This window comes from Oncorhynchus mykiss, chromosome 12 (genome assembly GCF_013265735.2).
Source record: "Oncorhynchus mykiss isolate Arlee chromosome 12, USDA_OmykA_1.1, whole genome shotgun sequence".
Taxonomy (NCBI): Eukaryota; Metazoa; Chordata; class Actinopteri; order Salmoniformes; family Salmonidae; genus Oncorhynchus; species Oncorhynchus mykiss.
The window spans coordinates 68,582,163-68,607,675 of record NC_048576.1 but is presented as its reverse complement, the minus strand read 5'-3'; the positions used below and the strand labels follow the sequence as shown (position 1 = coordinate 68,607,675).

Here is a 25,513-nt window from a genome sequence, read left to right as displayed (position 1 = left end):
GAGTTCCCCTGGAAACCCAATTAAGCTGTTGAAGAGAAGACAGGATGATAAAAGGTCATTTTGTTCTGTTTGACCTTATGGAACTCTATAATGGAGAGGGCCCTCCCTCCTTTTCCCTGTCTTTATCTCCTGAACACCCCTCATCCTCTGTTCTCCCTTTGACTCTCTCTCTCTCTCTCTCTCTCTCTCTCTCTCTCTCTCTCTCGATGTATCGCCCTCTTTCTTTCTCTACAAATACGCATCAGCTCTCCCCTACAGACTAATAAATACATTTGAGATAAAGCTTCAAAAAGTTTGCTGCTGGACACCAGTTGCGATGTGAAAGAGCAATGGTAATCCATACATTCTCACTATTAGTGTGTGTGTGTATGCATGTATTTGTGTGTGTGTGTGTGTTGTTTGCCTGCCGCGTGTGTGTGTTTGGGTGTGTGAAAAGCATAATTTCACAGAAGAGGTAATGTCAGACAAACGATGTGGCCGGGGAGAAAAACGCTTATCAGGCACAGTATAGCACTGGAGCAGGAGGCCATAAAGCAAGGGAGGACTAGGAAACAGAAACAAATAAGGAGAGAGAAAGAGAGCAGGAGTAAATAGATAAATGGACCATGGAGAGCAGCCATTACTCATGTTTACAGGTTGGTGACACTAGGGTTTTATTTATCTCTTAACCACAGGGAAATGCTCAATGGTAATGGTGTGTTAGTGAATCGAATTAGACTTGGCTGGCAATGTGAGGCCTTTTGACACACACTTACACACGAGCACACATACACATGTGCAATATGCTTGCACACACACCTACACATCATACAAATGTAACATTTCAGACACACACACACACGCACGCACGCACGCACACACACACACACACACACACACACACACACACACACACACACACACACACACACACACACACACACACACACACACACACACACACACACACACACACACAAAGGCTTTGTATATTCACACACATATGCACACACACACACACACACAAACACACAAACACACAAACACACGTGCACACACATACATGCAAGCACACTAGCATTAATCATTGTCTCTTCTCAGTCTAGTGGGGCAGGGTTAAACAAGATCAATGTTAAATTGTATGTGTTTGCGTGTGCTTGCATGTGTGTCCTGAAAATGAATGTGCTTGCACGTGCATGTGCTAATTTGTGTAAATAGACGGGGGAGTTCTTAACTGCTCTGTTTTTGTTTTCATTGTGTTTAGCCTAATTGTGTTTTGTGGCAGGCTTATGAAGCTAGCGCCCGCAGCTTAATTTATTAGCATGGTTTCTCTAATCCTCTGGATATTCAAATTTGACACCCATAAATATAGACCTATAAATACAGATTCCTCCCTCGTAGTGGCTCCAAAGTCCATGACGAGGACTTTCTTAGCCTGCACAGTATGTCTCACAGTGTCTTAACCACAATCCACTTGTAGTCGCTTGGGCAAATATATATATATCTGTAAATTGTTATCATCGTTTGATCAGAGGTGGATTGTGCTGTCAGACAGTATCTGCTAGTATCTGCTCAATTACTGTAACAGTCTGGCCCTAACTTAACTCAAACTTTTAAATTTTCCTTAGGAATGTAGTGAAGTAAAAGTAAAAGTTGTCAAAAATATAAATACTAAAGTAAAGTACAGATACCCCAAAAAAAGACTTTCAAGTATTTTTACTTAACTACTTTACACAACTGATCTTCTCTCAAAAACAACATGGTTTCTGTGTTTTTATATTACCCTTATGGAGATACTCCCATTCAAATCCTCTACCTTTCTCTACTCTTCCCTAGCTTTAATCCTTTCCTCTGATCCAGAGACCCGAATAGCAAAGCTCACATAAAATCAATGCAGTTGTCTCACTGTGCCTAATTACTGGTGCCTGGATAAGACAATGTACGTGCAGAGGGTGCTTGGTTGTCTGAAGGTGTTGCACAGCTTATACCCAGGCAATATCCCAAGGGTAGGGAGAGTTAGAGAATTTAAAATGGTATTTCCTTACAAAAAAAAACATGTAACATTTGCAATTTCACAAGCAAAATTGCTTTTTTTAAAATGTGAAATAGATGTTTTCACATGTTGAACTTAAATTTCACATTTTAAACCATATTTTCACATCTATTATATTTAGAGTTATTTTAACACCACTTTTTCACACGTAAGGAGAATAACATGTTTTCACATCACATGTAAATTGTAGTTTTAAAATGTTAAACCCGTTCATATGTGAGAATCGTATCAAGTTCACGTTAGGGTTCTATTCAATGAGATCTGCTTTAGCCTACATCTACATAGCAGTTGTTTTGACAGTGTCGGAGGTGAAACTGCGTTATAGCTGTCAAATCCACGAATGGCCACTGGCATTATACCTATAGCGGACATTGCCATTACCAGAAATTCTATGCAGCTGTGTTTACAAGTTCGAACACTGGAATGTGAGACCTCGATAAGGATGATTATTTTGTTGAATTCTTTTTTAATTTGAAGGTAATTATTTCTACATAGCCTACACTTTCTCGTTCTGAACTTCTAACGCAAGTGTGTGGCGGGTGTGGCGGGTGTGGCTTCATGACAATGACTGCAAGAGCAGATGCTCACTGAAATGAAGGCACAGTTCCATGTCCGCCAACGCCAAAACATCTGCTATGCTGGTTGCTGCTATCGCCAGTTAACGCTTGATCTGATTGAGTTTAGGTCTAAAACTTTCACATGTGATTGTGAGATTTTCACAGTTAAAAGTTTTTCACATGTGGAACAGCAAATTATATTTTTTTACACGTGATCTTGCAAATCCACATGTTAAAGTGAACATCGAATATGCAGTTTCACATGACAGAAAACTCCACATTTACTCCAACGTTTGTAAGCAAAGTAAATGTAAACAAGCACTGTAATGCCTAAACACATGGTTAAAACTATCATTTTGATATCATGGATGGTCGGTCTTTGGATCAATAGTGTATTCTATGGATTCCAGGAGCAAGTATGGGCACACTCAATGCGGAAACACAGCACCCTGCATCCCTCTGCTGGTTTGCATTTGAAGCTAAGTAGGGTCAGTCCCTGGATGGAAGACCAGATGTAGCTGGAAATTGTGAAAAATGTCAAGTGAAAAAAAAAACGTAAGGTGGATATTTTTTTTACATGTGAAACTTCACACGTTTCCGAAAAACACTCGTCTGACTCATGTGAAAATGTCATATGTGGAATATACACTACCATTCAAAAGTTTGGGCTCACTTAGAAATGTCCTTGTTTTTGAAAGAGAAGCACATTTCCTTGTCCACTAAAATAACATCAAATTGATCAGAAATACAGTGTAGACATTGTTAATGTTGTAAATGACTATTGTAGCTGGAAACGGCAGATTTATGTTATGGAATACCTACATAGGCTTACAGAGGCCCATTATCTGCAACCATCACTCCTGTGTTCCAGTGGCACGTTGTGTTAGCTAATACAAACACCAGTCTCAATGTCAACAGTGAAGAGGTGACTCTGGGATGCTGGCCTTCTTGGCAGAGCTGCAAAGAAAAAGCAATATATCTCAGACTGGCCAATAGAAAGAAAAGATTAAGATGGACAAAATAACACCGACACTGGACAGAGAAACTCTAGAAGGCCGGCATCCCGGAGTCGCCTCTTCACTGTTGACATTGAGACTGGTGTTTTGCGGGTACTATCTAATGAAGCTGCCAGTTGAGTGAGGACTTGTGAGGCATCTGTTTCTCAAACTAGACACTCTAATGCACTGGGGCCTCCCACTCCTCTTTCTATTATGGTTAGGGCCAGTTTGCGCTGTTCTGTGGAGGGAGTAGTACACAGCGTTGTATGAGATCTACAGTTTCTTGGCAGTTTCTTGGCAATTTCTCGCATGGAATAGTTTTAATTCCTCAGAACTTTCAGAAGAAAGGTCTTTCTTTCTGGCAATTTTGAGCCTGTAATCGAACCCACAAATGCTGATGCTCCAGATACTCAACTAGTCTAAAGAAGGCCAGTTTTATTGCTTCTTAAATCAGTACAACAGTTTTCAGCTGTGCTAACATTACAAAATAGTTTTCTAATGATAAATTAGCCTTTTAAAATTATGAACTTGGATTAGCTAACACAAGAGTGATGGTTGCTGATAAAGGGCATCTGTACGCCTATGTAGATATTCCATAAAAAATCTGCTGTTTCCAGCTACAATAGTCATTTACAACATGAACAATGTCCAAATTGTATTTCTGATCAATTTTATGTTATTTTAATGGACCAAAAAATGTGTTTTCCTTTCAAAAACAAGGACATTTTAAGTGTCCCCAACGGTAGTGTATTTAATTGATAGATTTTCTTTTAAATCACATTGTTCACATGATTTTTCATGTTTTTTTTGTTGTTGTAAGGTTTGGTATTCTGATGACAGTCCAGGTATCTTCCAGTAAGACAGATGTGCTGTTGGAAATCCTGCTACTAATAACAGTATTCGGGATAACAGCACATTTTGTTATTTCGTTTGCTGTGAGCATGTTGGTTTTTGTGCGGACCTGAAGTCCTCACAAGGATAGTAAAATAAGGACAATTTGCCGGTACCCACAAGAGAAAATACTATTTTTGGCTTAGGGGTTATGTTTAGGACAGTGGGGGCTCTTCAGAGGAGGAAGGGGAGGACCATTCTCCTCAATGAATTTAAGAAAAAAAAATGTAAACATTAAAAAGCTAGTTTCTCTCCACCTCTGGGTACATTGACTTCAAAACCAAACCTAGGAGGCTCGTGGTTCTCATCCGCTTCCATAGACCTACGCAGTCATTATGACAACTTGAATGGGAATTGTTTGGTCCCCGCAAGGATAGTAAATCAAAAGTGTGTGTGTGTTTAGTTTTACTATCCTTGTTGGGACCAAACAATTCTCATTCAAGTTGTCAAGGAAAATGTTGCTGTTCCCTACAAGGAAAAACTTCATTTTAGGCTTAGGGGTTAGGTTTAGGAAGACAATTAGGGTTAGGGTTAGAAGTAGTTAGATTTGGGGTAAGGGTTAGGTTTGGGGTTAGGTTAAGGGTTAGAGTTAGGCTTAGGGTTAGAGGTTAGGGAAAATAGGATTTTGTTTGGTCCCTACAAGGATAGTAAAACAAACGTGTGTGTGTGTGTGCGCCAGGAAGGATTGTGTGCATGAGTGTCTGTCAAGTCATCTCTGTTCTATCCCTGGCGTTGTTTCCTTTTTCTTAACACATCCCCTGTCAGCCAGCTGTCCAGGTGGACATTTTGAGTGGTGCTACCTGCAGGCTTGTTGAATTTCCAGTCATTTCATTGGAGTCGGTCCACTCCATTGGTCGAGGATGCTCTGCAGGATGTTATGTACTTCAGAAAAAGTCAAATATGTCCAGAGATCTCTCCAGTAGATAACAGGTATAAAGCTGCTGTGTTTTGAGACAGTGGTTTTATTGGTCTGTGTGAATTTGAGATTGATTTGTAGCGTATTGGGACTAGAGGTCAATTTGATGTAAAAAGTACTATCTTTTTATGGCTACTGTTTGTTTCAGGTACCTTGAGGGCATTATTCAAATGTAACATTTATCCTGGGGGGAGTGTGTTGTGATGTGTTTATGTGTTGTGTTTATCTGTGCATTTGTGTATGTGTGTGTGTGTGTGTGTGTGTGTGTGTGTGTGTGTGTGTGTGTGTGTGTGTGTGTGTGTGTGTGTGTGTGTGTGTGTGTGTGTGTGTGTGTGTGTGTGTGTGTGTGTGTGTGTGTGTGTGTGTGTGTGTGTGTGATTAACAAAGACAGTGTGCCCTGCAATCGATGTGAGGTGAACTGAGGCCATGGTCAACTCTACCTCACTCACATAAAAATTCCGCCAGAATCACATACATCCCTCCTCCATAACCCTGAGGTGCCTGCAGACCCCTGCAGAGTGGAGAGGGATTACCCTTCTCCGGTGGTGTTTCGTACCAGTTTGAGGTGCATCAGTAAGACAGGTATTGATTGGCCAGTTCGATCTGTGATCTGTTTATGCTGAGTGGATCTGCACATCCCCAGAGACCTGTGTGATAGAAACAGATTGCATCCCAAATGGCACCCTATTCCCTATATAATGCATCTACTTTTGACCAAGTATGTCAGCCTGGACTCAGGAGTAGACGTCATATAGTACAAATCCAGGACACTCAAATTAGTGGTATGTGTCATGTTTGGTATCGTATGTATTGAATAATTTGTGGATGTCCATCATCCATTTCGTATGATATATTACGTATTACGATCTGTTGTGGCTAACGTTGGCTAGGTGGCAAACACTAACGTTAGCTAAGTGGCTAACATTAGCTAGGCTAGGGGTTAAGGTTAGGGTTAGGGTTAAGGTTAGGGTTAGGAGTTAGGTTAAAGGGTTAAAGGGCTAAGGTTAGGGTTAGGGGAAGGGTTAGCTAACATGCTAAGTAGTTGCAAAGTAGCTAAAAGTGAATAAGTAGAGTGGTTGCAAATGTGATAATTAGCTAAAATGCTCAAGTTAAGACTCAAACACCCAATCTATGGGTTTCTAGACATTAGCGTTATACAACTACTCATCCACCTCGATCAACCACACTAATTTCATTTTTGCCTTAAGTAACCTTCTGTCTTATGTACCAAACGTACCAGTCTCCTAGATTTTCATTGACTATGTTACGTTTTAATCAATGAGACCAGTAATGCACTACTACTTTCTCTGTAAGAGTAGATTTGCATTGATCTGGTTTATGTGGTTTTTTTGTAATCATTTCTTGGCTGTTTCCATTAGGTTTTGCTTAGCTTTAGGTTTTACATCTAGCCCTAGTCAGAGCTGAAGTATGGGAGGTTCAGCCAAGTTCAAGCTACAATTTAGAGGAGCAAATAGAAAGAAATCTTTACAACCATTGAATCAATATGTTTTGACCATGACAGTTTACAATCTAAGGTAATAGCAAGTAATTGAGTCACCTCAACTTGCTCAACAGCTGCACCATTCATTACCAGATTCAGCTGAGGTCTAGAACTTAGGGAATGATTTGTACCAAATACAATGCTCTTAGATTTAGAGATGTTCAGGACCAGTTAATTACTGGCCACCCATTCGAAAACTGACTGCAAAATTAGGGATAAGCCTCCATCACTGCACTGCAGACAGGCTCCCAGATTGCCATGGTGACTGTCGTGTTGTTGGATGGAAGCTGTCGTTTCGTTTGTTTCCGCTTGAGGAATGTTGCAGCTAGAATTGTTGTGGTGAGGGTTGACATAATTGGCCCTCTGTGTGCCTGCGTGTGTGTGTGTGTGTGTGTGTGTGTGTGTGTGTGTGTGTGTGTGTGTGTGTGTGTGTGTGTGTGTGTGTGTGTGTGTGTGTGTGTGTGTTGTGTGTGTGTGTGTGTGTGTTGTGTGTGTGAGAGAGAGAGAGAGAGAGAGAGAGAGAGAGAGAGAGAGAGAGAGATCTTTTCCTTCCTCCTCCATATGGTGTGTGTGAAGCAGTGGCGGATGGTACCCTTTATGAGGGAGGATGATACATCTTATTTCTATTACAGCATTTTGTATGACTGCCATTCATATTCCATTGCCCCGGCTCACTGTAACATTGATAGGTTTAGGCTACTACATGTACCCATCATGAGGTTGCTACAACCTAGCCTATGAATGAAAGTGAATGAATGAACGTATGTGAACAGGTCAAGAGAATTTTGAGCAATCAAGGTGACAGACTGTGACACATTCAATATCGCCTGCATAGTCTTGCCTGCATCTAGTTGATCTAGGGTGTAATCATTAGTCCAACAGTTGCAAGTGTGAGTTTCTATTGGACAAATTCAGATATGTTTATCCCCATTTCTTTCCATTTGCTTCAGTTTAAGAAACGTTTTTCAACAGAATCGGCAGAATTAATGCACCCCTGATGACACGCAAACACAGTTCCATTTCACAGCAGTGACATAAAAACAGCTGGATCACTTTGCTCATTTTATATATAATTGCTTCTTGCAACTTTCTAAGTGCTCTCTTCCCCTCACATTTTCCCTACGCTTGTGGACTTCAGTGCACAACACATCAGCTGTCTGTAACCAGGTGAAAAACACTTTCCAAGCCAAACCTTCATATCATACACACGGCCTACATTATTGTCATGTTAACATATCTACTATAACTAACGTATTAGTAAACCCACTACAATAATACAGTACAGTGAACAGTCAGCAAGCAGTTTAGCAGTTACACCGGCAGGCTCAGGTGGCAATAAATTAATAAAACTTGAATGAGTTCCAATGTTGGATAGCCATAGTCAGCTAGCTAACATTGCATCCCTCTATGTTTGAGCCGGGTGTTTGGGTAGGCTACACTAGCTAGCTTCATTCGCTAGCTAAGTGAAAATGAAAGTAAAAAAAAATACAACCAACTATAGCTAGCTCTCTCTCTCTCTGTCTCTCTCTCTCTCCTGCTTCTCCTTAATTTTGTAAGAAATTCATTTGTTACAATTTTTTCAACTATTGTCTTTCTCTGTTTGAGTCAACTACTAACCACATTGTATACACTGCAGTGCTAGAGAGCTGTAGCTTATGCTTTCAGTACTAGATTCATTCTCTGATCGTTTGATTGGGTGGACAACATGTCAGTTCATGCTGCAAGAACTCTGATCGGTTGGAGTACATTCTCCGGAAGTTGTCATAATTACTGTGTAAGTCTATGGAAGGGAGAGAACCATGAGCCTCCTAGGTTTTGTATGGAAGTCAATGTACCCAGAGGAGGACTGAAGCAAGCTCTCCACCGTTACACCAAGGTGCTACACTACAGAGTGCTGCTGAGGCTACTGTAGACCTTCATTGCAAAAATGTGTGTTTTAATCAATTATTTGGTGACATGAATATATTTAGTATAGTTTTATTAGTCAAGATTTATCTTAAAATCTTTTTTGATAAAAACTTTTTTTTCACTGAGGAGGGGTCCTACCCTAGTATGAAGTGCATGTTTATGTGTGACATCTCTCCCTTCCTCCCCCTTCTTCACACTCGTGATTCATTCAGACTCACACTGACAGATTGTACACTTCAGCAAGCAATTGTTTAAAAAGGAACTAAACCGGAAAACCAAAAACTTGGTTGAAAACAGCCTATGTGGCATTGGTAGTAATCTATTCTAGTCCCAAAATTGACTGAAAAGTGTAAATAGGGTTACTTTGGTCATAAAGTCAGTATTTTACAATACTAGAATGTCTGAGATTTAGAGGATTCGGGATGTCTCTGCCTTTCTTGGCATATTTGAGGGTTGGGTTTGATTGCAAGTAATTCCAAATAACACGTGGGTGTTAGTTCATAAATTCTCTCTTGGGACGCACACGTACCATGGTAAAATGAGTTCGATGTTGGATATCTCTATGTGGCTAGTTAGTGACCATCAATACATTACACAATGTACATACAGTATTAGTCAAAAGTTTGGACACACCTACAAATAAAGAAAAACCCTTGAATGACTGGTACTGTACATGGGACAATATTCTTACATTTAAAAGTTCCACATTTCAATGGCTTAAAAACCTCAAACCAATTGTAAAAATGTTTCTGTAAAAAATATTGAAAGCATTTAATGAGAAAACTAAAAGGTGTGCAACATGAAAATATTGTCCCGTGTACGCTTGCTAGTTACTTCCAGCCACGAATGAGAGAACGTCTCACTCTGACCATTTTGCTCGCCGTAGCAGAGCTGGTTAGACTGTTAACTAGTTATATCAACCTGGTTTGAGAGAATTTACAATGATTCTGTACGTCATTCCGGGACACTCTATTTAGTATGGTATGTATTCATTTGTGAATATCCATCACCCATTTTGTATGATATGTTATGAATTAAAATTCATATTATGTGTTACAAATTTGCAAAACGTAGAGGTTTTGTGGATGTGGTTGCTCGGCCCGGCACACATCCCTTTGTAGACAAACTAATGTGATGGCCGGTCAATCTCCCTCTCAACACGTCAATCTACTGGAGAAGTGGAATAACTCCCTCCCACTTGGTGACATTAAAGCACAATTTGTAAGTGTGTTTTTATATATGTGTGTGTGTGTGTGTGTGTGTGTGTGTGTGTGTGTGTGTGTGTGTGTGTGTGTGTGTGTGTGTGTGTGTGTGTGTGTGTGTGTGTGCGCATGTGTGTGTGCGCGCGTGTGTGTGGGTGTGCGTGTGTGCGTGGGTGTGGGTGTGTGTATTCAGTGTATCGATGTGTTCAGAAGTTGCGTAATTAACTATAATTCCAATGCAGCTACATTTTTTAAATATAATTATTGTGATTAAAGTACATAGAGTGCCTAGTGTAAGTCTACACATCCCTTTGACAGTCTCCTCATTTTGCTGCCTTAAAATGCTGTGCAAGGTTGGTAGGAATCTTATTCAAAATGATTCACAGCTGTAATGGCTGCCAAAGGTGCTTCCACCAAGTATTAACTTCTGGGGTGTGAAGATATACATCCTCATTTTATATTTCTTAGTGAAATGGAACATTTTCTATAATTATTTATTTCACTGAAATTGTGGAGTAGGTTGTGTAGATCAGTAGGAAAGAAAACAAATGCAATCTCTTTTTCGATGACATTTTAAGGCAGCAAAATGTGAAGACTGTACGAGGGGTGTGTAGACTAGGCACTGTATTCTCTCCATGATCAAAGCCAAGGACTGAAGCTGTGGGAGGAAAGCAGTGATATTGACAGTGAGCCCGACAAACAGACTCGGGGGCAGAGCAGACAAGACAATCTGAAGGGAGACTGTTCTTTAATCTCACTGTGCTCTACGTCACCATGCCAAATATGCTTCCCAAATTGCACCTTATTCCCTATGGTCAAAAGTAGTGTACTGAATAGGGAATAAGGTGCGATTTTTGACGCAAACAAATTATTCATGCTCCTGGTATTTTTACCCAGCTGAGGTGTTATCTCTGGGACAGATCTTTACCTAAATAACCTCTGACACTCCTGAATTAGACATCACAATAAGGAGCAGGAAATGATGGCGCACAGGAAAGGTCTTCAATATCCTTATTATTAGCATGTAGCGAGTTCTGACAGACCTTTGAATCAGACTTTTGAGGACAAATAAGAATGTGTGATGTGCATAGGTCCAGAGTATCTTCTAGCCTGATTTTAAAATCTCAAACACACTACAAGTTAAACATTTTCTTCAACGCAGGAAAGTTCTCCTGGAGCAGGGTGATCAAATGAAGAGCCTACATCTGCATATGAGAGTAATGCGCTCTTGTGTGGTGCATCGATTCGTTCATACAGTATGTCATCTTTGTTGAGTGCATGTGGTCTGTGACCGTGATATTAGAGTGTATTGTAATCATCTTCTGAAGAGGTGTCGATTGAGCTCAGTCCCGGTCACTCTTCCCTTTCCTCTTATTGTAATGAGGCTATTCATTGTTGTAGTATGATTGGGTGACTTGTCCTCTGCTGAGCCAGTGGAAGAAGTGTAGTGTTTAAGAGTGTGAGCAAATAGATACACACACACACACACACACACACACACACACACACACACACACACACACACACACACACACACACACACACACACACACACACACTTACAGACTCTTTATGCTGCTAAATGAAAAGGTTGGATCGTGTGGATCAAGTCAGGCTTTAGCCTAAACTCTGAGTGGGCGAACGCAGTGAGGAATTCATTACCAGAGGCTAGAGATCCCTCCACGCAGGTCGCTTCAGGCGTGCACCTCAAGTAGGGAAAATCGAATTCTCCTGGTCGAATCTCCTCTTTTTGTGGCGTTGGTGGAGAAATTAGTGCTTGGTGGGTGGGTGCCTCTAACTATCATACATCCGTTTGTCTGAACCCTCTATTCACAGTGCTAAATCCCACTGAGGCCTGTGTAGGCTGCGTGCCAAATATCACCCCATTCCCCTTCATAGTGCAATGTTTTTAAACAGAGCCCTAACGGCCATTTGGGACGTAGACATGGACTAATCCTCCCAAAGCCTACGCTGCACTTCTGTCCCTGAGCTCAGGTGACCCTCTCCACTCTTTCTTTTCTCTCTGTTCTCCTCCCTTGCTCTCTCCCTCTTCACTTTTTCCTCTCCATTCGTTCAGATGAGTTAAAGGTTGTGTCCATTTCAAAGCTTCTGTCCTTAAAGTCTGCCTTTGGACTTTATAATGAAGACTGTCACGGATTCCTCCGGAACTTTCATCACACACACCTGTCCCCTATTTCCACTGATTAGTATGTGTATATATGTGCCCTTTGGTTTCCATTGGGGGTTGATTATTGTCACAATGTCCATTGGTGCGTGTGAGTACCTGTGTTTTGGGCTTTCATGCCCTTATGGATTGCGCAGATGATTACGGGTCTCGTCCTGTGCGTTAACCATTGTGCGCGTGTGTATTTATTCGAGGTACTCCTCGCTCTTTTGTTTGGGTTTCAACCCTGTGTTTTTGTTCCATGTTTGCCTTTACACGGCACGCCGTAATTTGGGTACAGTAAAAAAAACGCTATTACGCATTCCTCCCGAATCATTTATACCAGCTCGACAAAGACTTAATTGTGAGAGAAGTCTTGTGACTAATGTATATCCTACTCTACATAATAATCATAATTCCTTTCAGCGACAACGGGCTACAAGTCAATTGAAAGAGAGTGTGTGTGTCTGTATGTCTGTAAGTCTGTTTAGTCAATTTAGCCATGCTGCTTGTCTCTGCCCGTCTGAAGGGGGTGGACACTTCCTCCACTTTTTCACTCCCTATCCTCCGCTTCCTCCACTCCCAAACACCAGCCAATCACCACCAAGGACAAGCCTCTGTAGGGTGCCATTTGGACAAAGACTGTGTTTTCTCTCTGGTATCAGCAAAGTCCATTATCCACTGTGTCGGACTCACTCTGTTCAAAGGAGTTGTGGAACTGTTATAGAAAGTGTTTTGCGCCAGCAGCTATAAGATTAGGCCATCAACAACCTGTTGAATGTAAAAACAAAGGTGTTATGTAAACTAATGAGTAGCAGATTACTATAACATACTGCCCCAATTGTGAATAATAACAACAAGATGTAGATTGCATTTTGACTGTATTTCTTAGCTAAGTAGATGTTCCCTTTGATGGAAACTAGAATATAGACAAAGGAAGTTGCAGGTACACCACATATTATCATCTTAAATATATTTTATTTGTTTAAAACTAAGAGAGGGGAGGGGGTATGTAGTGCATTCAGATGGATTGATTGTATACATGCACAATTCTTTAGAGTGTGGGGGTGATGATGGAAAGATTAGTGTGTGTGTGTGTGTGTGTGTGTGTGTGTGTGTGTGTGTGTGTGTGTGTGTGTGTGTGTGTGTGTTTGACCAGTACGAACACTGTTGCTATAAAACACCCAAAAATCACAGTAATTCCAGTAAAGATTGTGTTTGAAAAAACAGAAATAGTGACACACCGTCCATCAGTTATTTTTCCCTTCCATATCATTGTTTTTCAGTCACATTCCATTTTCCCTCTCTCCATAGTTTGATGTGTGGTCAAAGAGAAGTTAGACTCTGGGGATGTGTCCCAAATAATACCCTATTCCCTACATAGTGCATTACTTTTGACCAGAGACCCCTATGGGCCCTGTTCTAAAGTAGTGCACTAAATAGAGACTAGGGTTCCATTTGGGATGCATGCAAAGTCTGGTCATGATGACCTCAGCGGTCAGCATTCATCCTGCGTAATTTGGCCGGCAGGTTGTCCTCTGGTCGGCCCCCTCCTGAGGGCAGAGGGGTGTGGATGCGGGCGGGGACAGGGGCTGGGGTGGGGGGCAGCTGCAGGTCTCCAGTGGACTGGGTCATGGGTTCAAAGCCCAGTTTCAAGGCCTTGAGCTGCAGCCGAGCTGCAGCCTCTGGACCGGGGGAGGAACTGAGACGCTGCAACTTGAGAGGGAGGTCTCCAGTACTGCAGGCCTTCTCGGAGTGCTGGGAGCTCAGCATCAGAACCTTCCTCTGTAGGTCCTCCTTCCCAGACGAGCTCATCCTCTGAAGCTTACTGGGCAGCCTGGACTGCCCTGCCCGCTCCTCTCGGTCCGTAGTGTTGATGCAGTCCACAGAGAAGACCCGGGCACGTCGGGCGTGCCCGTGGCTCTCGCCCAGCGTGGGGGTGGAGAGGGGTGAAGGCAGGGAGGATTTCTCGTCGTGATCCTTGACGCTGTAGGGTGGGGTGTTGACCTCGAAAGTGCTGTGGAACTGGGAGTAGTCCACCCTGAAGAATCCCTCCTCCAGAGACATGACGGGCAGGAAGCGGTGGCCCCACAACACCTCATCCTCCGTGTACGATGTCCGTGCCTGACACGTCATACCTGAGAGAGAGGGAGAAAGAGAGAGAATTAAAAAGTGAAACTCAGTCTCTAGCATTGACTAGGCAGCACAAACACAGGTGTTAAATAGCCTTGTCATTTTTTATAAATATGATGAAAATATTGTAGAGTTCAGTTAACATCAAACAATAAGGCATGGAAGAAAGAGAAAAATGATGCAGCAACCAACCCCCTCCTGCTTATCTCATCCTCTCCCTCCACCCCCTTCTCTTTTTTTCTCTTCCACTCTCAGCATGTGTGGAAACAATTCAGTCTTTGAATTGTTGTCTGACAGCATGAGAAAAAGCAATTTCCCTGACACAGACCTGCTTTGGCACAGACCTCCCTCACTCTTGCCATAGAGGGGAGATTTAAATACTGGTGCACCCTTAAATCTAGCTGGAAGACGTTTACCGTTCCTCTGATGGCTCATAAAAATGGCCACGGCACTGTTACTCATCGAAAAGTTTCCACTAATAGGTATGGCTGAGGCTGACCCTGAGACAAACAGATATTGCACTCACTGTTTACCTCCCTCTGCCTCTGCAGTGTGTGGGGCCATTGGCTCAAATGAGCTTGATGGAGACAGCTGACTAAAGGAGATATTGGCTGCAAGTCGTTCTAGGCTGGGAGTCATAGCTAGATACTTTTCTTTTCTATATCTAGCTCTGTCTCAATGAAACCACATCCTACCTGATTCTACAGCTGTTATTTTGTATCCATGGCAACCACTAGAGGCCTAAGGTGACACATCCCTTTGATCAGTGTTGTAATGCATTTAGTCATAATTACCAGTTGTTTATTTCTCCTATCAATAGTACTAATAGACTTACTCATATAAATAAGTTTAATCTAGTCTACCATAAACAAAACATGATACTCCTAAGTAAAGAGCAGTAACATTGTAGCAGAAATTGCAGCATCCATACATCAATAAAAAGAAAACATGTAGCACCTGTAGCCAAGGAAAGGGTATTCTGGTATTGCTATCTGCGTGATGTTCTATAGTCCTATATGAAAAGGTGGTTGGTTACATTACATCCTAGTCCTATTTAAAAAGGTCTCTAAGAGTCAGCCAGATAATGACCGAAGCATCATCCTGAGCACAGCCTTCTCTGGGTGCCTCATTAATAAATACATTGGCAACGTCGTCCCAACAGCGACAGTACATACATATCCCAACCAGAAGCCATGGATTAGAGGCAACATACACACTGAGCTAAAGGCTAGAGCTTCCACTTTCAAGGAGCGAGACATTAACCCGGACTCTTATAAGAAATGTCATTATGCCCTTCGACGAACCATCCAACAGGCAAATCGTCAATACAAGACTAAGATCGAAGCCCACTATATCAGCTCTGACCCTCGTCGGATGTGACAGTGCTTGCAAATTATCACAGATTACAGTGATTACAGTGACACGAGCTGACCAGACTAGTTAAATGCCTTCTATGCTCACTTCGAGGCAAGCAACACTGAACCATGCGTGAGAGAACCAGCTGTTCCGGAGGACTGTGTGATCAAACTCTCCTTAGCTGATGTGAGTAAGACCTTTAAAGAGGTTAACATTCACAAGGCCACAGGGCCAGATGGATTACCTGGAGAATGCGCTGATTTCAACCTCTCCCTCACCCAGTCTGTAATACCTACTTGTTTCAAGCAAATAACCATCGTTCCTGTGCCCAAGAATGCTAAGGTAAACTTTATGAATGACTATCCCTCTGTAGCACTCAAATCAAATCAAATCCAATTCTATTGGTCACATACAGATGGTTATCAGATGTTATTGCGAGTGGAGCGAAATGCTTGTGCTTCTAGTTCCAGTGCAGCAATATCTAACAGGTAATATTTAAAAATTCCACAACAAATACCTAATACACATAAATCTAAGTAAAGAATGGAATAAGAATTTGTGCCTCTTTTCTTGAACTCATGGGAAAATCAAAAGAAATCAGCCAAGACCTCAGAAAAAAATTGCAAGCCGAAGAACACCATTCCAACAGTGTCTCACTGGGGTGGCAGCATCATGTTGTCGGGGTGCTTTGCTGCATCATGAGGGAGGAAAATGTATATATTGAAGCAACATCTCAAGACATCAGTCAGGAAGTTAAAGCTCGGTCACAAATTGGTCTTCCAAATGGACAATGACCCCAATCATACTTCCAAAGTTGTGGCAAAATGGCTTAAGGACAACAAAGTCAAGGTATTGGAGTGGCCATCACAAAGCCCTGACCTCAATCCCATGGACAATTTGTGGGCAGAACTGAAAAAGCATGTGTGAGCAAGGAGGCCTACAAACCTGACTCAGTTACACCAGCTCTGTCAGGAGGAATGGGCCAAAATTCACCCAACTTATTGTGGGAAGCTTGTGGAAGGCTACCTGAAACGTTTGACCCAAGTTAAGCAATTTAAAGGCAATGCTACCAAATACTAATTGAGTGTATGTAAACTTCTGACCCACTGGGAATGTGATGAAAGAAATAAAAGCTGAAAGAAATCATTCTCTCTACTATTATTCTGACATTTCACATTCTTAAAATAAAGTGGTGATCCTAATTGACCTAAAACAAATAATTTTTACGAGGATTAAATTTCAGGACTTGTGAAAAACCGAGTTTAAATGTATTTGACAGAGGTGTATGTAAACTTCCGAATTCAACTGTATGTTATGTACTGTATTAAATAATTCAGCACTTTGATGGTGGTCACCAGCATACCAGCATACCATGTCATCCGTGTCCAGCAAAAACATAGCGAATGTAAACTTCCAACTTCAACTGTATGAGATGAGTAATGTGAAATATGTCAACATTATTAAAGTGGCATTATTAAAGCAATTCATGTTCCATTTATTAAAGTGGCGAATTATTTAAAGTCTGTATGTAGGCAGCAGCCTCTCTGTGCTAGTGGTAGCTGTTTAACAGTCTGATGGCCTTGCGATAGAAGTTGTTTTTCAGTCTCTTGGTCCCAGCTTTGATGACCTCGCCTTTTGGATGGTAGCGGGGTGAACAGGCAGTGGCTCGGGTGGTTGTTGTCCTTGATGATATTTTTGGCCTTCATGTGACATCGGTTAATGTAAGTTTCCTGGAGGGTAGGTAGTTTGCCCCCAGTGGTGCGTTGTGCAGACCGCACCACCCTCTGGAGAGCCCTGCTGACAGTATCCTCTCAATTGTGTATCTGTAAAGGTTTGTGAGGTGACAAGCCAAATTTCTTCAGCCTCCTGAGGTTCCTGTGTGGGTGGACCATTTTCATTTGTACACCATGGAACTTAAAACTTTCCACCTTCTCCACTGCTGTCCTGTCGATGTGGATAGGGGGGAGCTCCCTCCGCTGTTTCCTGAAGTCCACGATCATCTCCTTTGTTTTGTTGATGTTGAGCCTTCTCCCTGTAGACTCTCGTCGTTGTTGGTAATCAAGCCTACTAGTGTTGTCTGCAAACTTGATGATTGAGTTGAAGGTGAACAGGGAATACAGGAGGTCGATGAGCACGCACCCTTGTGGGGCCCCAGTGTTAAGGATCAACAAAGGGGAGATGTTGTTTACTACCTTCACCACCTGGGGGTGGCCCTTCAGGAAGTCCAGGACCCAATTGTGCAGGGCAGGGTTGAGACCCAGGGCCTCAAGCTTAATGATGAGCTTGGATGGTACTATAGTGTTGAATGCTTAGCTATAGTCAATAAATAGCATTCTTACATACAGTGCCTTACAAAATGATTCATCCCCCTTGGCGTTTTTCCTATTTTGTTGCATTACAACCTGTAATTTAAATGTATTTTTAATTTGTATTTCATTTTGGCCATCAAAGAAAATGCTATGTCTGGTGCAAACCCAACAACTCTCATCACCCCGAGAACCCTCTCCCCACAGTGAAGCATGGTGGTGGCAGCATCATGCTGTGGGGATGTTTTTCATCAGCAGGGACTGTGAAACTGGTCAGAATTGAAGGAATGGCACTAAATACAGGGAAAATCTTGAGGGAAACCTGTTTCAGTCTTCCAGAGATTTGAGACTGGGACAGAGGTTCACCTTCCAGCAGGACAATGACCCTAAGCATACTGCTAAAGCAACACTTGAGTGCTTTAAGGGGAAACATTTAAATGTTTTGGAATGGTCTAGTCAAAGCCCAGACCTCAATCCAATTGAGAATCTGTGGTATGACTTAAAGATTGCTGTACACCAGTGGAATCCATCCAACTTGAAGGAGCTGGACCAGTTTTGCCTTGAAGAATGGGCCAAAATCCCAGTGGCTAGATATGCCAAGCTCATAGAGACATACCCCAAGAGACTTGCAGCTGTAATTGCTGCAAAAGGTGGCTCTAACAAAGTATTGACTTTGGGGGTGTGAAAAGTTATGCACGCTCAAGTTTTCAGTTTTTTGTTTCACAATAAAAAATATTTTGCATCTTCAAAGTGGTAGGCATGTTGTGTAAATCAAATGTTACAAACACCCCCAAAAATCTATTTTAATTCCAGGTTGTAAAGCAACAAAATAGGGAAAATGCCAAAGGGGGTGAATACTTTCGCAAGCCACTGTAGGTATTCCTCTTGTCCAGATGGAATAGAGCAGTGTGCAGTGTGATGGCGATTGCATCGTTTGTGGACCTATTGGGGCGGTAAGCAAATTGAAGTGGGTCTAGGGTGACAGATAAGTTGGAGGTGATATGATCCTTGACTAGTCTCTCAAAGCACTTCATGATGGCAGAAGTGAGTGCCACGGGGCAATAGTAATTTAGTTCAGTTACCTTTGCATTCTTGGGTACAGGAACAATTATGGCCATCTTATTAAAGGATGTGGGGACAGCAGATTAGGATAGGGAGAGATTGAATATGTCTGTAAACACACCAGCCAGCTGGTCTGTGCATGCTCTGAGGACGCAGCTAGGGATGCTGTCTAGGCCGGCAGCCCTGCGAGGGTTAACATGTTTAAATATCAGACTCATGTCGGCCACAGAGCCCACAGTCCTTGGTAGCGGGCCGCGTCGGTGGCACTGTATTATCCTCGAAGGTGAAGGCAGAGAAGGTGATTAGTTTGTCTGGAAGCAAGACGTTGGTGTTTGCGACGTGGCTGGTTTTCCTTTTGTAGTCCGTGATTGTCTGTAGACCCTGCCACATATGTCCTGTGTCTGAGCCGTTGAATTGCAACTCGACTTTTCTCTATACTGACATCTTTTTTTATTGCCTTGTGTGAGTGAATGACTACTTTATTCTGTCATATTCCCAGTCACCTTGCCATGGTTAAATGCGGTGGTACATGCTTTCAGTTTTCGCAAATGCTGCCATGCACTGAGAATCCAGGTGGCTGTACCGACTCCGACAGCATATCCCAAAAGAGTGATACAGAGTATGTTACAATCCCTGATGTCTCTCTGGAAAGCAACTCGTGCCCTGATTTTGTCAACTTTGTTATCTAGGGACTGGACATTAGCAAGTAATATACTCGGAAGCGGTGGGTGGTGTGCGCGTCTCCGAAGTCCGACTCCCTCTCCTCTGGCGGTGTTGTTTTGGATCGGCCTCTGGAATCAGTTCAAATGCCCTGGGTGGTGCGGACAAACGATCCGCTTCAGGAAAGTTGTATTCCTGGTCGTAGTGCTGGTAAGTTGAAGCCGCTCCAATTTCCAATAGTTCTTCCCGGCTGTATGTAATAACAGCTAAGATTTTCTGGGCTAACAATGTAAGAAATAATACATTTAAAAAAATACTGCAAAGTTTCCTAAGGACTAGAAGTGAGGCAGCCCTCTTTGTCGGTGCCATTTTAACACTCATATCTGGAGCTATGAAATGCTTTGAAAGGCTGGTCATGGCTCACGTTAACATCCTTATTCCAAGCACCCTGGACCCACTCCAATTCGCATACCGTCCCAACAGATCCACAGACGACGCAATCTCTAATGCACTCCACACGGCCATTTCCCACTTGGCCAAAAGGAACACCTATGTGAGACTGCTGTTCATTGACTACAGCTCCGCATTCCACACCACAGTGCCCTCGAAGCACACTATGCTAAGGTACCTGGGACTGAACACCCCCCTCTGCAAATGGATTCTGGACTTCCTGATGGGCCGCCCCTAGCTGGTGAGGGTAGCAACAACACATCTGCCACGCTGACCCACAACAAGGGGGCCCCACAAGGGAGCGTGCTTAGTCCCCTCCTGTACACCCTGTTCTCCCACGACTGCGTGGCCACACACGACTCCAACACCATCATTAAGTTTGCAGACGACACAACGGTGGTAGGCATGACAACCAATGATGAAGAGACAGCCTATAGGGAGGAAGCCAGAGACCTGGCAGTGCGGTGCCAGGACAACAACCTCTCCCTCAAAATCAGTAAGACAAAGGAGCTGATTCTGGACTACAGGAAACGGAGAGCTGAGCATGCCCCCATTCACATCGACGGGGTTGTAGTGGAGTAGGTTGAGCGCTTCAAATTCCATTGTCCACATCACTAAAGGATCTATCATGGTCAAAACACATTCGTGAAGATGGCACGACAATACCTCTTCCCCCTCAAGAGGCTGAAAAGATGGACCCTCAGATCCTCAAAAAGTTATACAGCTGCAACATCAAGAGCATCTTGACTTGCTCCATCACCGCTTGGTATGGCAACTGCTTGGCATCCGACCGCAAGGCATTACAGAGGGTAGTGCATACGGCCCAGTATATCACTGTGGCCAAGCTCCCTGCCATCCACAACCTCTATACCAGGTGGTGTCAGAGGAAGGCCCAAAGAATTGTCAAAGACTGCAGCCACCCAAGTCATAGACTGTTCTCTCTGCTAACGCACGGCAAGTAGTACCAGTGCACCAAGTCTGAAACCAACAGAACCCTGAACAGAATTGAACCCTAAGTCATAAAACTTCTAAACAAGACTGATAAATAATTAATCAAATGGCTTTTTTTGCACTAACTATCTTGCACTGAATCTATGCACATACAGTGGACTCTACCCACACACTCACACACACACCCACACATACAGTATGGCAAAAAAAGTATTTAGTCAGCCACCAATTGTGCAAGTTCTCCCACTTAAAAAGATGAGAGAAGCCTGTAATTTTCATCATAGGTACACTTCAACTATGACAGACAAAATGAGAAAAAAAATCCAGAAAATCACATTGTAGGATTTTTAATGAATTTATTTGCAAATTATGGTGGAAAATAAGTATTTGGTCAATAACACAAGTTTATCTCAATACTTTGTTATATACCCTTTGTTGGCAATGACAGAGGTCAAACGTTTTCTGTAAGTCTTCACAAGGTTTTCACGCACTGTTGCTGGTATTTCGGCCCATTCTTCCATGCAGATCTCCTCTAGAGCAGTGATGTTTTGGGGCTGTTGTTGGGCAACACGGACTTTCAATTCCCTCCAAAGATCTTCTATGGGGTTGAGATCTGGAGACTGGCTAGGCCACTCCAGGACCTTGAAATGCTTCTTATGAAGCCAGTCCTTCGTTGCCCGGGGGGTGTGTTTGGGATCATTGTCATGCTGAAAGACCCAGCCACGTTTTATCTTCAATGCCCTTGCTGATGGAAGGAGGTTTTCACTTAAAATCTCACGATACATGGCCCCATTCATTCTTTCCTTTACACGGATCAGTCGTCCTGGTCCCTATTGCAGAAAAACAGCCCCAAAGCATGATGTTTCCACCCCCATGCTTCACAGTAGGTATGGTGTTCTTTGGATGCAACTCAGCATTCTTTGTCCTCCAAACACGACGAGTTGAGTTTTTACCAAAAAGTTATATTTTGGTTTCATCTGACCATATGACATTCTCCCAATCTTCTTCTGGATCATCCAAATGCTCTCTAGCTAACTTCAGACGGGCCTGGACATGTACTGGCTTAAGCAGGGGGACACGTCTGGCACTGCAGGATTTGAGTCCCTGGCGGCGTAGTGTGTTACTGATGGTAGGCTTTGTTACTTTGGTCCCAGCTCTCTGCAGGTCATTCACTAGGTCCCCCCATATGGTTCTGGGATTTTTGCCCACCGTTCTTGTGATCATTTTGACACCACGGGCTAAGATCTTGTGTGGAGCCCCAGATCGAGGGAGATTATCAGTGGTCTTGTATGTCTTCCATTTCCTAATAATTGCTCCCACAGTTGATTTCTTCAAACCAAGCTGCTTACCTATTGCAGATTCAGTCTTCCCAGCCTGGTGCAGGTCTACAATTTTGTTTCTGGTGTCCTTTGACAGCTCTTTGGTCTTGGCCAGAGTGGAGTTTGGAGTGTGACTGTTTGAGGTTGTGGACAGGTGTCTTTTATACTGATAACAAGTTCAAACAGGTGCCATTAATACAGGTAACGAGTCGAGGACAGAGGAGCCTCTTAAAGAAGAAGTTACAGGTCTGTGAGAGCCAGAAATCTTGCTTGTTGTAGGTGACCAAATACTTATTTTCCACCATAATATGCAAATAAATTCATAAAAAATCCTACAATGTGATTTTCTGGATTTTTTTTCTAATTTTGTCTGTCATAGTTGAAGTGTACCTATGATGAAAATTACAGGCCTCTCTCATCTTTTTAAGTGGGAGAACTTGCACAATTGGTGGCTGACTAAATACTTTTTTGCCCCACTGTACACACGCTGCTGTTAATGCCTATTACAGTGCCTTCGTAAAGTAGTCAGGCCCCTTGACTTTTTCCACATTTCGTTACATTACAGCCTGAGACTAAAATGGATTAAATAAATAAAAGTATCGTTAGCAATACCTCATAATGACAAAGCAAAAACAGTTTTTTAGACATTTTTTCAAATGTATTAAAAATAATTATTTACATTAGTATTCAGACCCTTTGAATACAACCCGTGAGTTGTTTCTACAACTTGATTGGAGTCCACCTGTGGCAAATTCAATTGATTGGACATGATTTGGAAAGGCACACACCTGTCTCTATAAGGTCTCACAGTTGACAGTGCAATCAGGCCTGTATGGTAGAGTGACCAGACCGGAACCACTCTTCAGTAAAAGGCACATGACAGCCCGCTTGGTGTTTGCCAAAAGGCACCTAAAGACTCTCAGACAATGAGAAACAAGATTCTCTGGTCTGATGAAACTAAGATTCAACTCTTTGCCTGAATTCCAAGCTTCACGTCTGGAAGAAACCTGGCACCATCCCTACGGTGAAGCATGGTGGTGGCAGCATCATGCTGTGGAGATGTTTTTCAGAGGCAGGGACTGGGACACTTGTGAGGATCGAGGCAAAATGAACGGAGCAAAGTACAGAGAGATCCGTGATGAAAACCTGCTCCAGAGCGCTCAGGACCTCAGACTGGGGCGAAGGTTCACCTACCAACAAGACAACAGTATTTAGCCATGTTATTTCTACTCGTTTTTTAAACATTGTGTATTATTTTGATCTTTAACTCTGCATTGCTGGAAAAGGACATATAAGTAAGCATTTCACTGTAAGTCTACACTTGTTATCTACGAAGCATACAATTGTATTTTATTTTTTATTTGATTTGACAAGCCAGGTTTTTATTTGACCTCATCTCTTGTAAAATAGCCACTTATGAGACCTGTAATTGCTCTGTTCATTTTTAAAATTAACCTTTATTTAACTAGGCAAGTCAGTTAAGAACAAATTCGTATATATAATGAAGGCCTACCAGGGAACAGTGGGTTAACTGCCTTGTTCAGGGGAAGAACAACATCTTTTTTTTACCTTGTCAGCTCAGGGATTCAATCCAGCAACCTTTCGGTTACTGGCCCAACCTGTCGCCCCAAACAGAGTTGGCTGACTGCAGAAAGAGAAACTGATCCTTTCTCTGACATTTGACTGACACAGTAATATCACTACCAAGGGGTTATCACAACCTAAACCTAAGGTTATACCCAAACCCTTGACAATCCTCAAACCAAAGCTGAAATGAATTAAAGTTATTTTACATTTCTGCATATAGAATAATTTGCTATAATTTATTATTGATGGTGGATACATGACTGGGAAGGTATACAGGTGCAGCAGGAAGTGATGTGGCTTCAGGGCCCGGCGTTCCTGCCAGTTCGCCCAATCATCATCCAGGTGTCCTGAGTTACACTGACAGTATGTTATGTTTTGTGGGTCTTGAATGAAAATCAAAGCAGCTGAGCAAGTGAGCAAACAGCTGGTGGACAGAGAGCGACGTGTCCATGCAGAGAGCTTTTTGTTAAGCCTCCATTGGCACTAATCAAATGGACCATTTCCATAATACAATGCCTCTTCTTCTCCGAGCGACTTCTCAATCCTACCACTGGCTCTCTTCATCTAACACACACACACACACACACACACACACACACACACACACACACACACACACACACACACACACACACACACACACACACACACACACACACACCTGTCAGAAAGCTGTGACAACTAGGCCTACATAACACACATCTCTAGTTGAACAGGAGCTGATGCACAGTCATAGTGTGGTAGTAGAGAGACCCCATAACCATCCAATCAGACACCAGAAAGTTGCAAAGGCTGTCCGTTGGTGACAGAAGGTTTCTCAAATGGCAGGACAATGCTCTGTCTGTCTCTCAGTGGATGATATGGATGTCTTTCTCTGGGGAGTAAGGGATGTCACATTGTGCAAGGGACCACCCAGGTGACTCCAAGGCCACCTCATTCATACAGAGCAGACACCCTCATCTGCCCCCTGCTTTGCTCCTCAGCTCAGAGAACCACAGTCCTGCTGAGAGAGAAAGAGAGAGGGGGGGGGGGGGGGGGGGGGGGGCTAAAGGGGGTTAAACGTTCGGCTGCAGCCTGCCTTAATGACATTATCAACAGAGCACAGACCATGTTGCCTGCCTGCCTGCCTGCCTGCCTGCCTGCTCATCCCTCCCTCCTCCTCTAAGCCTATTCATTCTTCTGCCCAGGACAATGAGAACAGGGGATGGGAGAAGAACCGAGGAGAGATGAAAGGAAAAAGAGAAGGCAACAGAGAAATAAATAAATGATGCCAGAGAAGACAAAGACTTTGTTATTTAGGTATGAAAATTAGGATGAGGAATCGTATTGTTCGATGTAGAGGACAGAAAAGCACTTGTGTTGCCGTAGGTGACCCAGCACACCTGCAGCCTGCCTGTAGATCAGTACAGCTGTTGTGTTCAGCGTCTCTTACAGTTACAGAATTATCCCAGAATTAACCCTGCATCCTGCCCAGTGAGAAATACAGTAAAACTTCAGCTGAACCCCCAGCTTATTTATCT

The 25,513-nt window shown here is 42.8% G+C and overlaps 1 protein-coding gene across 1 annotated transcript in view; it reads right to left on the bottom strand.

Moving 5' to 3' along the window:
- Window positions 1–13,060: 13,060 nt before the first annotated feature.
- The window catches only part of LOC110538131 (G protein-activated inward rectifier potassium channel 1-like), a 35,716-nt gene continuing 23,263 nt past the window's right edge, over window positions 13,061–25,513 (bottom strand). Inside the window, exon 3 of the mRNA XM_021624744.2 lies at window positions 13,061–14,307. Coding sequence (XP_021480419.1) covers window positions 13,661–14,307 — 647 coding nt within the window. The 3' untranslated portion in view covers window positions 13,061–13,660. The remainder of the gene's footprint in view (window positions 14,308–25,513) is intronic.